Below are 14849 nucleotides of genomic sequence, written 5' to 3'. Positions count from 1 at the left end.
TGTACACCCCTAACTATGGCCACCGTAACAGTAAATGCTTCTGCCGAGTTAGCCAAAATCGAATCGTTCGCTAGACAATGCTTTAAACGGTGGAAACAGAAACTTATGTTCACACTAACCATCCTTAAAGTTTCATACATTCCGTCTGAATCATTTACTATAGATCTAGCAAATCAAACCGAAGTAGTAGATAAAAATAATTGTAAAAATTATATTCTGAACTCTTTGTCCAACGAACTATATGATGTGTATGTTTCTTACGAGTCTGCTAAAGATATATGGACTTCTTTAGAAAAGAAGTACGTTCTGGAAGATGCAAGCACTACGAAACATGCAATCATTAATTTCCTTCATAATAAAATGATAGCCGATAAACCTATCACAAATCAGATTCATAATTTTCAAAATCTAGCTCATGAACCGTCGACAGAAGGAATTAAGTTGGATGAAGCGTTTCTGTCAGGAGCACTGATAGAAAAGCTACCGCCCTCCTGGAAAGAATATAAGAATAAAATGAAACATAAAAAGAGCGGTGTTTCTTTGGAAACTACTATCGTACACATACGAATAGAGGAGGCCAATAGAATAGAATTAAGGACCAAAAAGAAAATGGAAATGAGGTAGATTCAAAGGCGAATCTTGTGGAATCAAGTTGGGAAAACATTAAGAAAATAGGCAAATGTCTTAACTGTGGCAAACCTAGACATTATGTAAATGAATGGAGGCTCAAAAAGAAGAATGCAAACAATCAATTCAAGAAAAAGGGAAGTTGCTACAACTGTGAAAAGCCTGGGCATCACATTAAAACTTGCAGGCTTAAGAAAAACAAATATAAGCCGTAGACTAATCTTACAGAAACATGCAATGAGTCTGACATGGTAGTAGATGTGGTATCAGAAGTTTTTCTTATGAACAATTTGGAGTGGGTACTAGACATTAGTGCAACTAGGCATGTATACAAGGATCGTAGCAAGTTTACTTCCTATCAAGTATCAGGAGATGATGAACAGGTGTTCATGGGCAATACTAGAACATCTCCAGTTGTAGGGAAAGGGAAAGTACTTCTGAAACTCACTTCTGGAAAGACTCTGCTATTGAATGATGTCTTACATGTGCCTGACATTAGAAAAAACTTTGTCTTTGGTTCGCTCCTCAATAAGGCTGGTGTCAAGTTAATATTTGATTCAGATAAGCTTGTAATGACTAAGAATGAAATTTTTGTTGGTAAGGGACACTGTAGTGATAGTTTATTCATTGTAAATGTATCCAATGATAATAATAAGAAGACATTCAGTTCTGTTTATATCGTTGAATCCTTTTATCTATGACATAGTAGATTAGGTTATGTGAATGTAGTGTCTTTAAAGAAAATGAAAATATTAGGTTTATTACCTAATACATCAAATGAAGAATTCGATAAATGTGAAACATGTGTAGAATCAAAATTCATTAGAAAACCCTTTAAAAGAATAGAACGATCCTCTGTTCTATTAGAGTCGATATACAGTGACTTAGGTGATTTTAGAAATTACATGTCTAGAGGTGGAAAAAGGTATTACATAACTTTCATAGATGACTACTCTAGGTTCACTAGAGTCTATCTGTTAAGGAGCAAAGACGAAGCTTTAAATGTTTTTTCTAAGTACAAAACTGAAGTTGAAAATCAGTTTAATATAAAACTTAAAAGACTTAGAACAGATAGAGGAGGTGAGTATGAATCTTCTCAATTTAGAGAATTATGTGAAAAGAGTGGAATAGTTCACGAAACTACATCTCTTTGTACACCAGAACAGAATGGAATAATAGAACGTAAGAATAGAACTTTTAAGGAGATGATGAATGTTATGTTAAATAGTTTAGGCTTACCCTCAAATATGTGGGGAGAAACAATTCCATCTGCTTGTTATATCCTAAATGGGATTCCTTTTAAATTTTTTGAACAAACCCTTTACGAACTTTGGAAGAACCATGTTCCTAGTTATAAATATATTAAAGTGTGGGGGTGTCTTGCTAAAGTAGGATTACCAGAAACTAAGAAAAGAAAATTAGGCTCTAAAATGACCGATTGTGTATTTATAGGGTATGCACAAAACAGTGCAGCGTATAGGTTTCTAGTTTTAAAGACTAAGGATAATATTCTAGATCCTAATACAATTATAGAAGCTAGGGATGTAGAGTTCTTTGAGAACGTATTCCCTATGAAATCTAAATCTATAGGAATAGAGGAAGTTAATGAATCAGATATCACGTGTAGTAGTAAAAGTGCTTGCGAGCGAGTAGTAGAAGAGATACAACCAAGAAAAAGTAATAGGATTAGAAGAGAAACTAATTTAGGAGATGGTTTTTTCACCTTCTTAGTAGAAGATGATCGTACAACTTATACAGAAGTGATTAACTCTCCAGATGCAACCTTTTGGAAGGAAGCAATAAATGATGAGTTGGAATTTATTATATCTAATAACACTTGGGAACTTGTAGACCTACCACCTAGAAACAAACCAATATGCTGTAAATGGGTGTTTAGAAAGAAACTAAAACCAGATGGAACTATTGATAAGTTTAAGGCTAGGCTGGTAGCAAAAGGCTTTAAACAAAATGAAGGAATAAATTATTTTAATACATATTCCCTTGTAACTAGGATTACAACTATTAGGGTCTTAATAGCGATAGCTTCCATATATAAACTGGTAGTACATCAGATGGACGTTAAGACGGCTTTTCTAAATGGAGACTTAGAAAAAGAAATATATATGGAGCAACTTGAGGGTTATAAGATATCAGGTAAAGAAAATAAAGTATGTAGACTAATTAAATCACAATATAGTCTAAAAAAGGCTCTTAAACAATGGGATGAAAATTTTGATGGTGTTTTAAAATCAAATGGTTATCATATAAATGATGTAGATAGATGTGTATATAGTAAAATTTCTAGGGATGATTATGTTATTATATGCCTTTATGCTGATGATATGCTTATTTTTGGAACTAATATTAAATTAGTTATTGAGACTAAGAAATTCTTGTCATCTAAATTTGACATGAAAGACTTAGGAGAGGCTAGTGTAATCTTGGGTATTGAAGTAACTAGGAAAGATGGTGTTATTGTATTATCACAATCTCATTACATTGAGAATTTACTGAGAAAGTTTAACCATTTTGACTATTTACCCGTCATTACACCTTATGATTATAGTGTGACTCTCATGAAGAATACATGAAATAGTATGTCTCAATTGAAGTATTCCAGAATAATTGGTAGCCTCATGTATCTAACAAACTGCACTAGACCAGATATAGCTTTTGCAGTAGGAAGGCCAGGTAGATATAACATAACCCTGGAAAAGAGCATTGGAATGCTTTGTCTAGGATTTTGAAATATCTAAAAGGCTGTATGGCTTATGGTTTACATTATAATGGTTATCTTGCTGTATTAGAAGGATACAGTGATGCTAACTAGATCAGTGATTTAGATGAGACAAAATCCACTAGTGAATATGTCTTCACTTTGAGTGGAGGAGTAGTCTCTTGAAAGTCTACCAAGCAAACATGTATCGCTCGGTCAATTATGAAATCTGAGTTTATTACCTTAGAAAAGGCTGGATCAGAAGCCGAGTGACTTAGAAATCTCTTAGCTGATATACCATTGTGGCCAAAGCCTGTATCGGCCGTATCTATTTATTGTGATTGTCAAGCAGCTATAGCAAAAGCAAAGAGTAAAATATATAATGGGAAGAACAGACAAATTAGTCTCAGACACAACATAGTGAAACACATGTTGCGTGATGGAGTCATATCTATTGACTTTGTAAGGTCAGAAAAGAATCTGACAGATTTTCTGACCAAAGGACTATCTAAAAGATTAGTCAATGATATATCGAAGGGAATGGGGCTAAGCCTAATATATGAGTTGCCAATGTCGGCAACCCAACCTATACAAGTGGAGATCCCATGAGATAGGTTCAATGGGTAAACAATAAGACACGAGTTAGACGATTGCACTGATATATATGAGCCCCTTCTATGGTGTATAGTACGAGCAGCAACGCAAAAGGATGAGTTGTTTAGAACTTTTAATGAATCCATAGCCATATATTTGGTGGTGTATATAGTTGTTGCATACACTTGATGAAATTCACCTATATGAGTGTGGAAGTGGAGGCCGTTTCCTATGAGAATCTAGGCGAATTCTTTACAGCACTCATGAAATCCAGGTAATGGTGTATGGCCGAAAAGCACTGAACCGCAGAATCACTTGCAGAGGAAGAGTTGTGTGAGTAGCATGTACTTGCAATTTATACTAAAAGGATTCAGGTTCAAGACTATAGTGTCATCTGATTCCTGTAGACCTGTCTTGCTTACTCTAATGTCGGTTTAAGACTATGGTGACGCCGACACCATTGCACAACGATTGCGCTTTAACTCGAAAAACTTTTTTATTTTGAAACATGTGGGGGATTGCTATATTTTGTTTCAAAATTAACATTAAAATTTGATTTTCAAATTTTTCGGCTTTCCTCCGCATTTAAAATTTTGGTGCTTTTGAATTATGGGTTTTGTCCCACATTGGATTTTCCAAAGAAAATCATCTTGTATATAAGATAGGTTTTTTGCCTTGGGGCTTAAGCCCTATTCAGAGGGCATGTAAATTTGGTCTTGTGGGAGGGCTATGCCAATAGTTTTAATCTATGCCACTGACCACACGCGCGCGCGCCGAGCCGAGCCAAGTCCGTGTCCGCGTGAGCGACGGGACGGGCTGGGCGCGGGTGCGAGTGCGAGTGTACTCGCGTGGGTATGTGTGTATGGGTACTCGCGGGACTTTATTTGCGAGAGTGTACTCGCACTTGTGCCTTTTTGTTTTAAACCAGAGAGATGTGTCCGTTCCGGTTGGTCGCACCTATTGGGTTTAAACCCAACGGACCTAACTCTTTCGAAAGGGTGCTTAATGCAACACTTCGGAGTCTATAAAAGGAATTTTGTTCCTATTTCTAAAGTACAAAAAATCATTTCTCCTCTCCTCTTATAAACTTCTCTCTGTATGTTGGTTTAAGAATTTTTGTTGAGTTTGTTGCTGAGTCAACTCAGCACTTTCGGGTTAAACTGCAAGTGGTTCGAGCTCGCGTATGGTGAGTGCACCACTGGGACCAGGTCATAGTTGTTGTATCCTGGATGTCGATTGTTCTAGAAACCTGTTGCACTTGGGACGCTGTCCAAGGGGAGCAAATTCGATTTCAAGCCGAGTGACTCACGTCACGCCTCGCCTCAATTCAATAAGCCCTCTTTCTCAAATTTCATTTTCCTTTTTTGGTTCTCGATTTTTAATAGTCTATCTAATTCAACCAAATATTCCAACGTGGTAGCCCTTGACTTGTTTTGAGATCCACACTATTTGAATACATAGAGAGAAGACAGCTACTTCAGACACCATCAGAGCGATTGCGGCTGTTGAATGAGCTTCCTAAAGTAGTTGCAGATGCAGAAGTAGACCTTGAAGCTGCTCCAGATTCTCCAAAAGATGCCGAGAGTCTCAGTGAAGGTTCGATAAACTCAAGTAGTTGGCTTCTTGTCAAAACTGATTTAGGAACTTCTGCCGTAGAACTGAAAATTTTATTCTTGATTTAGCAGTGAGGTTTAAAATCTTGAAACTCAACTTGTTGCGGTTTGAAACTCAACTCTATCGGTTTCAATAGCTTCCATGGAAGTTTGGTTTTTCAAATCTGTCAAGCACCTGGTCGAGTTTTTATTTTTATTTTTTCTTCTTTTTTTTCTTTTTAAATAAATTTGACCGCTTTTAACTTGGCCTGGGTTGTTTCCATGAGTTGTTTTACTGCTTCATTGAGGTTTTAAGCATTATTTATCAGGGAATGGAGCTTCCTACAATCATATGGATGCAGAAAGGGAAAATGAAGGTTCCCTAAGCCCGAGTTGTGCCGTAACCTCTGTTGAATGGAAGTTTTTGCTTAGAAATTCCTGAAGCTAATTGTGTTTGATTTTGGCAGGAGGAAGTACAGCCGCGTATCATTGGAAAGCTGGAAAGAGAGGAAAAATTAACGGTTTGAAATGCTCAATTCTATCCTTTATTTTTCTGTATTATTCTCTCCTCGTAAACCCCTTAAAATATGAGGTTTGCTAATTCCACGTGTATAGTCGTACACATCCACACCTGGCCACACGTGTAAATATGAAACACGTGTGTAAGATCTGAGCTTTCCATGAGGTTGGAAAATGCTTAGATATCTGCCTAAAAAATTAGACAATTTTACTATTCAGGTGGGCCACTACCTATGAAGTAAATTGACTTTTTTTTTCTCTCCCTTTTTTCTGGCTATTCATTGTCTTGATACTCTTTTACTACTACATTGAGATTGTAAACGTTAATTATCAGGGAATGGAGCTTCCTACAATCAGATGGATGCAGACAAGGAAAATGAAGGTTCGCCAAGCCTGAGTTGCACCTTAGCCTCTGTTGAATGGAAGTTTTTACTTTGAAATTCTGAAACTAATTGTGTTTGATTTTGGCAGGAAGAAGTACGGCTGTTTACCATCGGAAAGCTAGAAAGAGAGAAACTAACGGTTTGATTTCATCAATGTTCATTCATTCAAATTGTAAAAAAAAAAATGTTCATTCATTTAATCCCTCAAAAAAATTTATTTATTTATTTTTGTATTATTCTTTCCTCGTAAACTGCTTAAAATATGAGGTTTGATGTGTAGAGCCATACACAACCACACATGGGCACATGTGCAAATATGAAACATGTGTGTGAGACCTGAGATTTCCATAAGACCGGAAAAAATGCTTAGATCTTCTGCCTAAAAAATCAGAAATTTTACTTTTCATGTGGGCTTTTAAACCTACAAAGTAGATTGATGATTCAAATTTCTTGTTCTAGCCATTCATTTGTCTTAGCTGTTACGGAATACCATGGTCTACATTCAGTTGAAAGGGAACCTAAGATTGGTGGGTAGGATCATCCAATCTGGGAGATTTCTTGGGTGTGGTTTGTGCACAAAGCATCAGACCAACCATCTGGATCACCTAACCATGGAGCCGTATGCAAAATGAAAGATCGAGTCTACTGTGCATGAATCATGGGCATCAAATATTGATACTTGGTCATGTGACTGGTCACTCATTTTGACTGCCAGTGTCATAAGGGTGACAGTCGTAGCTGTTACGGAATACCATGGTCTACAATCAGTTGAAAGGGAACCTAAGATTGGTGGGTAGGATCATCTAATCTGGGAGATTTCTTGGGTGTGGTTTGTGCACAAAGCATCAGACCAACCATCTGGATCACCTAACCATGGAGCCATATGCAAAATGAAAGATCGAGTCTACTATGCATGAATCATAGGCATCAAATATTGATACTTGGTCATGTGACTGGTCACTCACTTTGGGCAATGCTGTTTGACAACAGATACAAGAGAGCCACTTCAGACACCGCCAGAGCAGTTGTTGTCCAATGATCTTCCAGAAGTGGCTACAGATGCAGAAATAGGACCTGAAGTCACCGAGGATTCTCTGAAAGATTCAGTAAATGAAGGTCTGGAATTGGCTCTCGTCGGAATTGGTTTCTAAAATTGTTTTCCAACTTTCAAATCTTAATCCATGATTTAGCTGCAAGGTTTAAGAAATCAAATCTCAGCTTTTATGCAGGCCCAAGTTTGAGTCGAGTTGAAACTTAGTTGAATAACCTGTATAATCATATGAGTTAGAACAAAGTTTAAAGAGCTTGTATTTTAGTTTTATTTATTTATTTATTATTATTATTTTTAAATCTTTTGAACAACCCAACCTAAGTTTTTGGGCTTTAAAACTAGGAGCTGTGTTACCACTTTAACATGAGTATGGGTCAAGTTGACTAAACTCAGTTTTTGAGTAGTTGATTGAATTCTTAAACACCTTTATAGGGAATGAGGCTGCCTTGTATCAGATGGGTGGAAAAGGAGACAATGAAGGTTCATGAAAGCTAAAACTAGCTCTTTCTTTCTGTGGGACATGGTTTTGGAATTCTCACTATAGGGCTTCTGAAGGTGGCATGTTTGATGTAGCAGGAAATGGAGCTATTATCCCTCAGAAAGCTGGAAAGCCAGAAACTGAAGGTATGACAAGTTCAACTTATTCTTGTTTTTCAATTTTTACGTTTGTTTTCAAATATCATTCTTTTCTGGTGAAGTTTACAGAAAGACAAGCAATATTTTTCTTGCCTTCAATGAGGTAAACTTTCTGAGCCATGCCTTTAATACGGGCAAGAAATTGATTGATTTATCCGAAGAAATTTATTAAGCTCCTCAAAATGATGTTGTGCCACACTGGCACCACGTGCTGCAAACTGCCTGGTGAGCCTACCTTTACACGAGCTGTAGCATTTCTCTCATGTCCTTGATGTATTGGGGGGGGGGGGGTGGGGGGGGGGAGGGGACCGTCAGCCTTGATATTGGTTCCAGACCAACTGTTTGATATTTGGGTTAGGACTTGATTGGGCCTAAGTTGAAATACACTGGGTCAGGTCAGTGTTTAGGTATCCAGACCTAACCCATTAATCCATGAGTAGGGTCTACGTCAGGTTTAAGTAAAGTTTTCCTAATCTCTATATCCTTGTTTAATTTTAGACCTACCATGCATAGTAAGCACCATAAAACATGTTTTCTTCAAATTTGTTTTTAGGTTTTACTTAAAGATGGTAGGAATTGGAAGTCCATTGGGAATCTAAAGGTTCAATTCCAAACTAGATGCAGGTTGGGTGGGTGGTCCAAATCTGACCCATTTAGAACTCCGACCAGGTTAGGTCTTGTCAGGCTGAGTCAACTTTGAAAGTTCCAAAGCTTAACCATATGATATCAGGTTGGTGTTTTGGACCCAGATCCAATCCAACAGGTTCAAATTCATTTCTAGACCAGTTTATCATTGGATCGGGTTCAATGATCCATCAAGTCACTCTCTCCTATTTGCACCCCTATGTATGGGTTGTTGGTATGATAAGGATGCCCATGATATTTAGGTGCCTTCTGGGGGCTGCCTGGTCATTTCAAAAAGTTCATATGGGTGGAGCTAGAACACCAAATTTTCATGGTGCAACTTATTTCATTTGGCCCAAACATTAAATACCATGACTTGAGAACATGAAAATTCAGGCTACATTGAGGGAAATATGAAGTTGGAAAAGGAGTAAAATTCCATGCCAATTCTGATTTCAAATTATTCAGTTGCACTATCATTCGCCTTTGTTGCAGAAAAACAACAGCCGAGCCTATTGATGGGGATCGAAACATGCAGCAGACAGAAAGACATCATTGATCTCAATGATGCCGGAGACCTGGCCGAAGTTACGAGGGAAGTAAGTACAGTACTACCAACCATTGATTTGGATGACATCAATGAAGACCCAAGTGGAGTAATCAGAATAGAAACTTCTGAAACTGCTGACAAAACAAACTCAATGACAGAAAATAACCTGCCAGCAGATACTACTAGGAGATAAAACAAGCACAGAAGACCGTGAATTGTAACACTTAAAAGTGGACCGCAATGAAAAACAAGGGCTGTTTGCCATGTCATCTCTGAATGAATATGGTTATTTTGATGCCAGATTTCAAGGTGTGGAAAGCAGGCCACCCTCAAGAAGATTGTTGACAGATACGCTTCCAGCGATGGATTATGGAACATAGCTGTTTCAACTTCAACTACAAAATCTGTATAGCAACTGAATGAAGTTTTTGTACATAATCCGAACATTATATTGCCGTTAGACTATTTAAGTTTGCACTCTCAGGTTTCTGACCTTTTCGAACATGAGTTTATTATAAAAATAGTGAGGTATTAGCCATGCTATTCGGGGTTCTTCTCTGCAGTTGCTTTTCTGTAAGCTTGTAGTCTTTCCTTTGAACTTCTTAGATGTATGCGTCTTATCCATTCTTTTTTAAAGATAATTTTGGTGCATGAACCCAAAATTGAAGCTCTGTGGGGCCCACCGTCCATTTATTTTTAAAGATCGTTTTAGGGCATGAGCCAGAGATTGAAGTATATCCAAAGATCAATGGACCGCAACACAGGAAACAGTGGGGATAATGACTTCCACCGTTGAAAACTTCCCAGGGAAACAGTGATATTTATTTATCATCAGGGTCACATAGATATGTGGATGAAGGGAAAATACAAATATCAGCTTGTTTCAAAACCTCTGTGGCCCTCAACAGGTTTTCCACGGTAATAGTTCCATTAACACCTTTTTTCTTGTGGTGTGGTCCACTTGAGCTTTGGATATGCTTCAATTTTGGGTTCATGCACCAGGAGCTGGTAAAGCAAATAAATAGACGGTGTGGATAAGACATAAATCATGGTGGGCCCACAGTTTATTCGGAGCAATACACTTCCTAGGCTAGCTATGGTGCTATGGTCCACCTTCGTGGGTGTTACCCTTACCGGGGGCCCACATTGATGATGTACTATATATCCACGTCATCTATTCGTTTTTACAGCACCTTTTAAGACGTGGTCCAAGAAATTAAGAAAATATAAATCTCAAATGGCCCACACCACAAGAAACAGTGGCGATTGAAGACCCACCATTAAAAACTTCATAGGGCCCAAATTAATGTTTATTTTCCATCCAACCTGTTGATATGAGATTTGGAGCTAATTGATTTTTAGAATGACGTCCTAAACTAAGTTGGAAAAAAGGATGGACGATGTGGATATACAAAACAATCATCCAGGTGGGCTCCACATGGTTAGGATCACAGCTTAATCCGCTCCCGAGAAACTAGCCGAGTTCCGTCCAAAACTCAAAGTGGGTTATACCAAGGGAGGGTAGGATATTCTGACGTGGACTAAGCAGGAAATCTTTTATACGCACGTGTTCATTCTACGAAGTGGCGCTGGACCGCACGTGGGTGAGGTAAGAAACGACCACCAAGGTATTGTGGTTTATTGGGTATTAAACAGTAGGTAGCGGATTAGTTGTGACACTCAACGGTTCAGCCCTTACCGTGGGACCCACCTTGATGCACGTACTCTGTACGTGTACCATAACATAGGAAATAGTGGTGATTGAATGTTCTACCGTTAAAACTTTTGGGGCGCACCTTTATGCTTTCGTAGTGTTTGAGTGACCGTTCTCTGTTGCTTATAGCGCTACTACAGCCACACTATCCACACCCTCGCTCATGCGTATCTCGATCGTGCGCGTAGAACTGGATCATGCAACCAATCGTCTCAGTCCTTTAAGCTCCAAATAAGAATACCATACACATTCATATATGAACCCTAAATCTTCTCTATCATTTTTGACGTGGGACAAAAGCACACATCGAACGTTTTTCACTTGAAATTCTCGCAAATTGTTTTGATCCAAAAATTCTGAAATTTTGAAATATCATTTTTTTGGGAAGAATGGAAAAACTTGGAATTAGATTAGATGGAATTGCATTGGGTCCTGTGCCAATTCCATTCAATGTTAGCAAGTTGTGTAGGTCCTACCCTGATGTGTGGGCCATATCCACATTGTCCACCCATTTGTCGAGGCTCAAGTGAACCCCAGCATAGAAAGCAGCTGGGATTGAATACCTACTGTTGAAAACTTCTTTAGGGTCATATAAGTTTTGGATTTGCCTCATTTTTAGGCCCATGCCATAAAATGAGGTTACAAAAGAGATGAACGGTTTCGATATAATAAATATGTGTTATTATCAATAGTTTCAAATGATGGTGGCTATATCCATTCAATGTACCATCGTATTACAAACATAGCATGGAACTAAGCTTATCGCATGTTGGCAGGGGTCAATCCCTGCCCTGTAATAATTATGTTTTTCGAATCACATCCCTCCTAATCCTTCCCAATACCATGCGCCGAACATTCACCGCTATTTCCGGTTAGATTTAGATCTGCTTAATTTGGCCCGGAACAACTTTTAATGGTTATTCTCCACTGTTTTTCAGTTGTATGGTCCACCTGATATTTGGATCCGTGGGGCCCACTGTGATGCATGTGACTTACATCCACACCTTCCATCCATTTTAAAAAAGCTCATTTAAATGCAAGATCAAAAAAATAAGTAGATCCAAAACTTAGGTGGACCATACCACAAGAGCGGTCGTGATTAAATCCCCACCATTAAAAACTTCATGGGAGCTAAAGGAATATTTATTTGCAATCCAACCTGTTGATAAGGTCATAAAGACCGGGGTGAAGAGACCAAAAAATATCATCTTGATCCAAAAAAATTGTAGCCCACGAAAATTTTTTAATGGTCGAGTACCACTATTTCCTGTATTATGGTCCACCTGAGATTTTGATCTTTTTAATTTTTTTAAAGCATAACTTAAAATGATTTTTCAAAACGGATGGATGGCATGGATTTAATGCACATATATCAAGGTGGGCCCCACGGTCAGGCATCCCAACCTTTTTGGTGCCGTGCCCCCTAGTGACACCCAACCCGCTCCTATCAATCCAGGATTTTTTTTCCATTTTTTATTTCATGGTATATCCACTGCATATTCCAAATCCGACTGCTATATTGGCGACGTATCATGTTGCAGTACGTCTAGCTTTTAAAACTTGGGCCTCTCATCAGCCGTTCACGTCGACGCATACGCCATTGGAAGTTGGGGCATCGAAAATGGTGGGCACACGTTGTGGATCGAGCCTGTTCCATTTATTTGCGTGTTTAATCTGATCTACGGTGGATAAAATCACAAAGTAGAAAGTGGTGGTAAACTATCAACGTAATCTTGAATATGGTGTTGACTTGTCAAACGGTTGAGATTGACCGGAGTAAGTTGTGGTACTTTTTATGCTGCAAACGTGGTAGTGTTTGTATCAATCGGGGCCGTCCATCTTTTAGATCGTCTCAAGAGTGTTGTACAACGTTCAAATACGTACCTTCAAAACAATTCTAGGGGTCCTTTTTTCTGCAGTGAATGTACACTGCCAACCTTTTCTTTCTTTCTTCCACATGTTTTTGTAGGCCACTGATTGGATGGGTAGGATCATCCATTGATACGTCATCTTTCCACGTGTGCTATGTAGAAAATGATCTAGCTACCGTATACTGTTTTACCGGCTTCACGGATGCGTGCTATTGTAAAAATCCGGATGGTCCACCTAATTTTACGTTGATATGGACCGCTTGTTATCCTGTTTATAACTGTTCAGTTCTTCAGATAACTGTGGACCGCTGGATGTGTGGACTTGATCGTTCTCATGGCTAAGAAACGTTCAGTTGCACTTTCAGTGCTCACCCGATGATCCGGAATTGATGGGCCTATCAGAGTCGGCCTATCATGATTGGAACTGAACCAAAAATCGATTGATTGATGTTCTTTCTCAACATATATTTTTTAGACTATAGTTGCAAGGCTGAGAGTATTTCTGTTTGGGTGAGGGACATTACATTATTTGTATTATTTGTGGTTGATCTCGAATGATGAATTCTAAAATGGATCAGGGAACATATGAGGAGCCACCACATCGGGGCTCATGATTTGGGTAGACAATTGTGATACAATGATAGTATTTTGGCTTAATCAAATTAATGCTTCATCTGAGATTATTAATTATTTGGCTAATCATTATTTTATTGCATTTGCTAGGATATATAGTTTGTAAAAGGTGTTAGAGTCGCATAACGAGGGAGTATTGGACTGTGAGTATCATGCATCATCACATTATAACATTTATATATCTAGAGGGACTAAATATAAAATTACTTATTTATTATACTATTATTATCCGCACTTGATTGTGTTAATACATGTGTAACTTAGATATCACTGAGTTAGCTGCTCACTCCCACTTATGACGGAGTTTTAAAACACTAACAAAATGATATTGTTGATGTATGTACCACCGAGATCTCAAACTGGCTTGGACCACTGACGTGATATTTTGGAGCGTTGGGCGAAAATAGAATATTTTACATTTTTTTTAAAAAGTAAAATTTTGGACATGTATAATGTGTCTTATGTAGTCCCCATCTGGGCGGACGTAACTTTTGGAGTGTATATTTTGAGTATTAGATATATATTTCTGGATTGAGTTATCTTTGCTTAACTTTTGATACCATTGATTTAAAACTACTTCGATAATTGATCATGGATGAATGTTAACTGGACTGCACGGGTGATGTAGGGCTCAATTGGTTGAACTGTCATACTATCGGTCTAACAGACAGAGTACGAGCTTTCTCAGATGCAGAACAGTGTTCTAGAGGTCCACTTTGGTCTGACCGAGGGGGGGCTGAAGGTCCGACTGACGATGCGGTCGATTCAACCAACGAACTTCGGTTCATTTACACAGTTTTGCTGAAATCGATATATTTAAGCCTAATTGCAATTAGGACTTATATTACAAGTGTTTTCTTTTTAAGGGCAATGAATTTGCGAGGTGAGAGGGTTCTCTACACTTGTTAGGGCTTGAGAATGAATTTTTTCAAGAGGATAAGGCTTTCCTAGGTGTGTATCGCAAGGGGAGACCGGGTGATTCTTTAATTAAATAATGTAAGTGGTGTAAACTCTAAGGCTTTTGATTATAGTGGAGATAAATGTTGCTTTGTGCCGTAATTTTTTCCCGTAAGGGTTTTTCACGTAAAATCGGTATGTTCTGTATTTGCTTGCTTAATTGTTTTGATTATTCTAGTTATTTTTATTGTTTTATCTTTGTTGAACATGCTTCTGCAAAAAGTCACAAATTAATAGTGATATTAGATCCGAATTTCTAATATGTAGGGTCGATTTATGTTTGTTGTAGGCTTGGAATTACATCAAAGTGATGTTAGAGACGAGCCGGTTAACTCCAACAATTTCTTATGCTGTGGTTCACTTGAGATTTGGTTGTGGTTCA

General features: G+C 38.1%; 1 protein-coding gene across 8 annotated transcripts in view; it reads left to right on the top strand.

Annotated features, from left to right (window-relative positions):
- The window catches only part of LOC131236701 (zinc finger CCCH domain-containing protein 19-like), a 31076-nt gene extending 21241 nt beyond the window's left edge, over window positions 1-9835 (top strand). For 2 of the 8 annotated variants that reach the window (XM_058234068.1, XM_058234062.1), the window contains 9 exons: window positions 5383-5533; window positions 5859-5921; window positions 5997-6050; window positions 6383-6430; window positions 6520-6570; window positions 7422-7547; window positions 7915-7962; window positions 8059-8106; window positions 9238-9835. In XM_058234068.1, the coding sequence (XP_058090051.1) occupies window positions 5383-5533; window positions 5859-5921; window positions 5997-6050; window positions 6383-6430; window positions 6520-6570; window positions 7422-7547; window positions 7915-7962; window positions 8059-8106; window positions 9238-9485 (837 nt within the window). In that variant the 3' untranslated portion in view covers window positions 9486-9835. The remainder of the gene's footprint in view (window positions 1-5382; window positions 5534-5858; window positions 5922-5996; window positions 6051-6382; window positions 6431-6519; window positions 6571-7421; window positions 7548-7914; window positions 7963-8058; window positions 8107-9237) is intronic. The other 6 variants (XM_058234063.1, XM_058234067.1, XM_058234064.1 and 3 more) reach the window with 6 other exon arrangements.
- The last annotated feature ends 5014 nt before the right edge of the window (window positions 9836-14849 follow it).

Source organism: Magnolia sinica, chromosome 2, assembly GCF_029962835.1.
Source record: "Magnolia sinica isolate HGM2019 chromosome 2, MsV1, whole genome shotgun sequence".
Classification (NCBI taxonomy): domain Eukaryota; kingdom Viridiplantae; phylum Streptophyta; class Magnoliopsida; order Magnoliales; family Magnoliaceae; genus Magnolia; species Magnolia sinica.
This window is presented reverse-complemented; position numbering and strand designations above follow the sequence as displayed.